At 61.3% G+C, this 8105-nt stretch overlaps 1 protein-coding gene across 1 annotated transcript in view; it reads right to left on the bottom strand.

Moving 5' to 3' along the window:
- NRXN2 (neurexin 2) overlaps positions 1-8105 on the bottom strand; it is an 87345-nt gene that overhangs the window by 43405 nt on the left and 35835 nt on the right. Inside the window, exons 9-13 of the mRNA XM_011368969.1 lie at positions 4685-4711; positions 3437-3556; positions 2685-3066; positions 1887-2077; positions 70-243 (exon numbers count right to left, since the gene is read on the bottom strand). Coding sequence (XP_011367271.1) covers positions 70-243; positions 1887-2077; positions 2685-3066; positions 3437-3556; positions 4685-4711 — 894 coding nt within the window. The remainder of the gene's footprint in view (positions 1-69; positions 244-1886; positions 2078-2684; positions 3067-3436; positions 3557-4684; positions 4712-8105) is intronic.

The raw sequence follows: 8105 nt of genomic DNA on the forward strand, positions 1-8105 counted from the left end.
GGCTTGCCTCTGCAGCCGGCCGTCCTGCAGCCTGCACTGTCACACGGAACTCCTCCACCCTAAACTCACCGTCACAGCCCCTCTCCACCTGCCCGATGCGGTGCAGGGCGTCGGCGATGAGGTCCGGGAGGCGCCCGTTGAGGTCCACCGAGGCCAGGCAGCCCTGGAAGCCGTCTCGGGAGGCCACCAGCTTGGGCAGGTTGCTGAACATGTTCTTGCTCAGACCGCCAATGTACAGCTCCCCTGCAAAGGGGGCGGGGTCAACACCCAGGCTTCCCGGTCCCCCTGCCCCTCCCAGGACTTCTCATGTAGCTGTCAGACCCTCCTGGCCACGCAGTGTCCTGTCTCAGACTCCAGTTTCCTTACCGAGACCCAGCGCCTCGCATATCCCTGCCCCCCGCCTCTTTCTTCCTTCTCCACTTTGCCATCTGTCTGCTCCCCTCCCAGAGAAGCCCAGATGCAGGGGGTGGGGGGCCTGGGGGAGCAGCTGGAGGAAGCTGCTCCACTCTCCCACACATCTGACTCCAGTTCCGGCCTGCAATCAGGGCCTTTCAGAGACGCTCAGCCCGATTCCCTCCGCCCCCAGTCCCCTCTTCAGAAGTCTCCCGCTCCCAGACCTCCTTCTGCCTCTCCCAGCCTCTCCCTGCTCTGAGTTCTCTCCTGGGGGCCGTTCTAAGACCAGTTCCTTCCTCCCCGCCCCCCCACCCCACAACAACCAAGGCTTGGCCTGGCAACTCTGGGGGACACTGGAAAGTTCTCCTCAGGGGCACCTTATCCCTACATCGCTGTCTGGCCTAACTCCTTGAAGCCTTGACCAGCCCATGGTAGAGCTTCAGCAAGACACAGACCAACCCTGGCGCCCTGGCCATGGGATCAGTGCAACACATGACAGGCCCAGATCACCCCGGAGTTTGCTGCCACTGTGAGTTATCTGTGACACATCGCCCCCTTCTGGGAGCAGGGAGAATTGGCAGTGCTATGCCGCTGATCTGGCCCAGGATTTGACCAAGCTTCCAGTTTCAGCTTTGCTGCCTGCTCACTTTGTGACCTCAGGCAAGCCATCTAGCTTTGGGAAGCTTCTGTTCCCGCCTCTCTGCCTCTCCGAGAGGGGAATGAATTCAATGGCCTCTGAGGATCCTCCTTAAGCTCGGACAGCCTGAGTCACACGGACACCCAGCAGTCCCTGTGGAGCTGAGGGCGGCTTTGGGCATGTGCAGGAAGTGGCCAACGCTGCCCCAGTGAGCTCTGGAGAAGCAACAGGCCTTGCCCTCACTCCTGTTCCAACACCCCAGTGTCTGGGCTCATCCTCCTCTTCCCTGCTCTCTCGACCGCCCCTTCTGGGGGCAAGCAAAGAGACCCTGGGGAATGCAGGACCCTGGTGTAATGCTGAGCCCACCATAGAAGCCTGGGCCAAGAGCCCCCAGAGCTAGCCCAGCCAATGCCCAAGGTACCTGACCAGGGCAGCAGGCAGGGACCAGCAACTGCTACTCCCTCCTCCTCGCATCGAAAAGAGGCATCTGCCAGGGTGCTAAGCTCCCCCTTCTCTCTCCAGCCCTCAGCCCAGGTAGGCTTCTCTACCTCGGAGGACCAAGAGGTCTCTGGAAGGCCTGGGCTACCTACTCCTAGCTCTAGAGAAGGCCGTCAAGCTCCCTACGAGACAGACTCATCCTGTGACCGGACCTTCGGCACTGAGAGCTGAGCAGATCTCCGGCAGGAAAGTGGCAGGCCGGACACAGTGGAGAGTGGGAGACGGGTGGACACCACGGGCAGGGGAGGACGGAGGAGCACCTGAGCAGGAGGGCACCCAGGGCGGGTGATCTCGCTGGGGTGGGGGCGGGGGCTAGCTGGGCTAGGGCCAGGCCTTCTCCGGGGGCCCCACGCCCCACCTTTGAGGTCGAGGTTTCGGGCGCCGTTGGAGTGCTGAGTGACGGTGCGGGAGTCGATCTTGAGCGTGTGCACGTTGCCCGGGTCCCTGGACACCACCACGTTGTGCCACTGGTTGTCATTGACTGGTTTGTCTGAGTTCCCCTTCATCAAGGACGGGCCATTCCCCAGGTCAAACACGTAGTGGATGTACCTGCCCCACAGCAAGGAGGAGACACTGGGTCACAGTGGGGGCCGCACCGGGAAGAAGGGGAGGGAGGAGCTACAGCTGGCGGGGACCTTAGGCGCCACCGGAGGAAGGGGTACACAGGGAGACCCCATAGTGGAGGGACCCAAACCCACGGCACAAGGACTCTGGTCATGGGGAGAATGAGGGAAGGGAGAGCCGCAGAGGAGATGGCCCCCATGACAGGCTCAGAGGAGGAGCTGGTGAAATGGTTTCTGGGGGCAGCAGGATCCCCTGGTGTCAGGGCCAGAGCTGTTCTAGGATGGGGTCCTCTCAGGCAAGAAGGCACAGGGACGCAACCCTGTCTTCTGCCCATAGAGGGGGCTAGAGGGCTTGGGCCAAGACAGTGACCAGAGAACAGATACAACTGGAAAATCCCTAGGGAATCACTGAGGAGTCACGGGGTAGAAGAAGGGGGCGCTACTTTGCCAGCTCGGCTAGCGGCTGGGGACCTGAATCTTGACCTGTAGCTTGGGGAAATGAGACATCTCAGCCAGTGGCTGGGGGCCCGTATCTTGGCCAGCAGGGAGAGGGGACCACTTCCTTGACAGAAGTGCAGAGCCCCCAACCTCACCCTTTGACCAGTTCGATGACAATGAAGTCATTGCCGTTGCCTGAGTTGAACAGGAGGAGCCCATCGGGGGCTGTGGTCTTGAACTGGAAGAAGAGGTGCATGGAGGCGTAGGCTTGCAGTGTGGCAAGCGCCAGGTAGCTGCTCCGACTCTTGAAGGTGACAGGATCGGCCACGATGGCACGCAGGCCAAAGCGAGCATTGAGCTCGCAATAGGTGATGTCGCCATCCTTGCACTGGTCCATGTAGGGCTGGCCATTGAACACCAGCCCGCTCAGGTGCCCGATGAAGTTGGAGGGCACCACGGAGATGAAACGTCGCTCTGTCATGATGCCCGTCTCAATGTTGTGGAACTCTAGCCGCGTATGGGCTCCTGCCATCTGTCCTGCTCGGGACGGGAGACAGAGATCAGGGGGGTGGCTTTGGGGCACAGGCTGTTGGAACATTCCTGGGGCCGGGCCTTGGGTCCCCAGGAGCCTTCCCTCCACACAAGGGCCACATGGGAGAGACATCAGCAAACGCCCTCTGGTAGCTGCTGGCAGAAAGCACAGCTCATGGGCCCTGGAGGAGTGGTGGGACTCATGACTCCTCGGATGACAGGCTTCCAGGGACATGCTGCCTGTAGGGCATTGAAATGGACCCTGGGGTCCAGGCCCTCACAGTATATCACCCCTGAGGGAGAAATGGCAGCGGCGGTTTGATGGACTGCTGCCCTGGGCAGCGGTCACCCATCTCCCTGGCCCCAGACCACTCACCCTCCACGGTCACGTTGTCCACGGACAGCTGCAGGCTCTTGCCACGCCTCACCACTCTCACCGTGTGCCACTCGTTGTCATTGAGCTTGTGCCCCGCAAAGAGTGTCTCGGGGCCTTTCCCTGCGGCACCAAGGGGGGAGTGAGCATGGGGCAGCCGGGCGCAGAGCCTCGGCACCCACCCACTTTCAAAACTACAGAGCCCCACCGTGGACCCACAGCTTCGCCGCTGGCGGTGAAACCTCCACGCGGACGCACAGCCCCCCATCTGCACAGGGACCCAGTGTGACCTTTCCGCACACAGGTTAACTCCACACACCCAGCATGCAACCACGCACAGCAATTCCGGCCTGGCCAGAGAAGGGAATGTTTCTTAGGAATTATTATGAGCATTTATTCAAGACCAGAATTATCTGCTCCCAAGTCTAAAGTAAAATAGATTTATCTTTAGAACGGTGCTGAATTTGCAGCACTCCCAGGTCTTCCCTGGGCCCCCCAGTGCTCACACCAGCAGGGGGCGGGGTTCACCACGCGTAAGCACACAAATACCGAACACACACAGAGCTTGCCCTGAACACACACAGTCCCTCTGCCTCGCCTGCCATGCTCCCGTGCTCTCACACTGGGATGCTCAGAAATGCCCACACTCACTCTCCATCTCGCCCCTGCTGAGAGCCTCACCGTCACCTCTGAAAGCACCCTCGTTTGGCAGAAACTCAGCCCCCACCCAACACGGGAGCTGCGGAGGACTGAATTTGGAGGCTCTGACCATCCTCTCCTCCACTGGCCTCAAGGCCCCCCTCTTCTTTCCCACGTGCCGCGCTCGCCCTCTTGTGGCCGCCTCTGGAGATGCAACGAAATATCCCAGCCCTGCTCCAGCTACTTCCTACCCATAAAGGGTGGTGTGCCGTCCTACCCATAAAGGCCACCAAGCCTTTGCCCCACCCTCTTGAGGACTTGAGATGGCGAGGTTTCCCGACCTTTCTTTTCCCAGACCCAGAGAGCATGCTGACCCCAGACCCTCCATCAGCAATCCCCGGTTTGGCTTCATTTGGCCCATCCCGCCCTCCATAACCCGCAACCAACTACCTCCATCCGCCTGACTCTGGCTCCCCTCCCCACGCCCACTGCGCAACCCGCAAACAAACCAGTGCTGAAGGCTTCTCCTCCCCCGACCAGCCCTCCCCAGACCCCAGTGTCCAGTGTCCCAAGCCCCTTGGGGCTCTGCAGAAGAAGAGGGAAGCCACTTACTAGGTGCGCAGCCGACGCGCAGGCAGTCTGGGGGGGCCATGGGGCGGGCAGAGGGGGAGGGGAGACAAAAAGGCAGAAGAAGTTTTTTTTTTTTTACATCCTTCACAGGGAGGGGTGTCTGCGGGCGGGGGTTCCCCCTGGGGCCACTTTCCGGGGACCACGCGTGCCCAGGTGCCCTCTCCCCTTCCTCAGTTGGACCCCTGTCCCTCCTGCCCCCACGAGGGCTCCAACCCTCCCCAGGGCTGGGAGGCAGGGCAGTCAGGTGATCCGAAGAGGGCTTGCTTCTCCTGTCGGAGCAAGATGGGCACCTCGGGAATCTCAGCGTACAGGAGGCCATGGGGGACTGAGGGCTCGACCAACCCAACACCTCCTCATGTCGGGGAGGGAGACGGGTGAGGAAGGCCAGAGTCCCTGCATCCTTTGCTCTGGGACAACTCCCTGCTCAGAGCCCAGGTTGTGACACGTCACTGCCCATGTCCTCTGGGCTCTGAGCTAAATGGAGAGTCTGTCCCAGGGCCCCCTTCCCATAGCCATTTGCCTCCCAAAGTCCCAGGGGGCTGGTGCCACCCCTACAGGAACCTTCCTCCTACCTTCCCTAACTTGGAGGATGCCAGGCTGTCACTGGGGACCGGGTGGTCCCTCACCCTGAAGAGGAACTAGTATTAACCTGCTTTCCTAGGGAAGGGGCCAAGACCTCACAGATGGGGACCCTGAGGCCCCCAAAGTATGACTTCTGAAGACACAGCAAGTCAGGGACCATAAGTGAAGTCTCCTGCCCCTACGTTGCTCCGAGGGCCCCACATGGTCAAAGAGCACACTGTCTACACAGAGCTGCAGCCGGGGGCCCCAGAGTTTCTGGCTGTCCCCCTGCTGGGTCACGTTACCCACAACATGCCAGTCGGCCAGCCTTACGGGGAACAGAGTACCAGAGTCCTGTGAAGTCGGGGCTCAGAGCCCTGCATGTCTGTACCACTCATGACCTGGCTGGCAGTCAGGGGCTGCAGAAAGTTCTGCACCAGGAGGCAGAAAAGCTGGGTCCTCGTCTCATTATGTGACGGGGTAAATCTCTTCTCTCTGAGCCTCAGCTTCCCTCCCTGTGAGCTGAGGGGCTTGAATAAGAGGATCCTGAGCTGGGAGCAAGAAACAGGTATTCGCTGGGCTGGCCCTTGCCCTTCAGAGAGGGGGCGGTTTCCAGCCCTCGGTTAACAGCAAAATCCTGGCATCCTGTAGCTCCTCCCAGAACAGGCTCTGGCCAGAACCCCAGGGCCCAGGAGGTAGAGTGGGTGGGGGGCGCCTGGCACCCCCAGGGCCCCCGAAGGTTCCTGCAGCGGAGGTAAACAGATTCCCCTGTGGCTCTGAGCGGCATGGCCCTCTCGGGCGGTACAGCTGAGCTCAGCACGCGTCGTCAACCGCAGCAGAAGAGCGTGGGGAGCAGCCGGGACCCTGAGCCACGACCTGGCACCAGGGAGGGCGGAGGAGGCAGAGGGAGGCCAACGGGGAAGTCAGAAGTCCCAGTAAGAGGAAGGAAATAAGAGAGGGAGCAGAGAGAAAAGAGGAAGAAAAGGGGGAGCGGAAGAAGGAAGCTGGACAGAGCGGGGAGGGGAAGAATGTTGGGGTGAGGGTGGGAGGGTGCCAGGCCTGGTGTCAGGTCACGGGGGCTCTCGGGGCCAGCAGAGTCTTCACCAATGAAGGGTCCAAAAAAGAAAAAAGTGAGCGGGCTGATTCCCCGCTGGGGAATGGGGCCGAGGAGGAGCCCAGGGCTTTTCCCTCCCAGCAGGGGAGCCCAGGAATGGGGATCCCTCTGTCCGGAGAAGTGGTGTCACCTCCAGGCCCACCTTCTGCAGTGGCCACACCCTCAGAAGCCGCCACTCCAGTGGGGTCTGAGGAGCACAAACACCCATTGAAGACGGGCACCCCACAAGGGAGCCGGCTCCACCCCGGAGGAAAGCCAGGAGCCGCGAGTGAGTGGGAGAAACAGCCCCCCCACGGCACACGGCACATGCCCGCCCAGAGCACAGCTTGGGGGGCGTTAGCTGGTAACCTACTAACTAGTCACCTGCGCCTCGGGTTCAGGGAATGGACAGAAGTGACTGGTCTGCTCAGACCCACCAAGCCCCAGGTTATACACAGAGACCAGGGCGAGGGTAGGAATGCGTGATGGGAGGAAGTCATCTGTGTGGACGGGAACTCAGGAAAGGAACCCGGGCTTCTCAAGCCCCATGTGGCCCCCCCACCAGCCCCACCCCAGCCGCACAGGTTGGAGCCAGGGAAGGAGGGGCAAGGCTTCTCTGCAAGGAGCCTCAGGAGCCCGCTGGCCGGAGTGTCACCTTAGAAGGGACATCGCAGAGTGGCAGCGGGCACTCTTGGTGCAGCCCTCATTCAGAGCTGTCTCCTCTGGAGCCCAACAGAAGGAGCTCGGGAACCAGCGCACGGACCCCGGGGAACAGGTGTCCTCCCACGGCTCTGAGGGTGAAAGGGCTTGGGGCTATCACATGCGTTTAGCCCGGCTTGCGAGGCCGGCGAGAGTGCTCTGTAAGGCTCGCGAGGGCAGAACTAGGGCCATGACTGGGAATTCCCGAAGGGGAGGCTGCCACCCAGGAAGACCATCGACTGGAATGGTCGTCTCGGAGGTGGAGAGTGCCTGACACAGTCGGTGTCCAGGCACAGGTAGAGAGCCTCCCGTCGCTGGGGGCAGGCACAGGCAATTCGCATCAGGGGCGGGCTGAAGGAGGTGATGTCTGAGGGCCCCTCCAGCTCTAAGATTCCTTCATTACAGTGTGCCTTTCATGCCATCTCGCTGACAGCTGAGACGGCATGGGCAACTCCAGGGAGGGTGAGGCGGGGCAGGCCAGGCCGGGCATCAGCCCCAGGGTCCATACCGGGGGGCAGAAGGCACCCAGGAACACCACAGATCACACCAGAATAGGGTGAGGTATCCAGGGGCTTCTACGGTCCTCTAGGGACAGACAGTAACCGCTCTGCTCAGGGGCTGCAGACAGCAGGGTTCTGGGAACCTACTCAGTGTCTGCAGGTGTGCTGGAGGCCAGGGGACAGGGCAGCAGGCAAAACCTGGCATCCTCTACCTGCGGGGAGGCAGCAGCCTCAGGGCAACTTTGGCCTTCTCCGGCCTAGCAAACACCCCACCTCCTGAGGCAGGCACTCAGTGTCTCTTCCCAGCCGCCCCCCACCCCCACCCCACGGGTAGAGAGCTCCCTCTTCGGGACCCAACACCAAGTCTGCATCGTTCCACTGAGCACCCGATGAGCTGCACAGCTGCCTGAGAAAGCCCGGCTTTCCTTCCCATGGGATGAGACCAGAGGCCAGAGACCAAGCCCTGCCAGGATTCTCTCTGGTCCCCAGCGGCAAGTCCAGCCCAGGACTGGGGCCTTGATGGTGTTACCTGCCTGTGCCGCAAGCAGGA

Source organism: Pteropus vampyrus, unplaced genomic scaffold (genome assembly GCF_000151845.1).
Source record: "Pteropus vampyrus isolate Shadow unplaced genomic scaffold, Pvam_2.0 Scaffold144, whole genome shotgun sequence".
Lineage (NCBI taxonomy): Eukaryota > Metazoa > Chordata > Mammalia > Chiroptera > Pteropodidae > Pteropus > Pteropus vampyrus.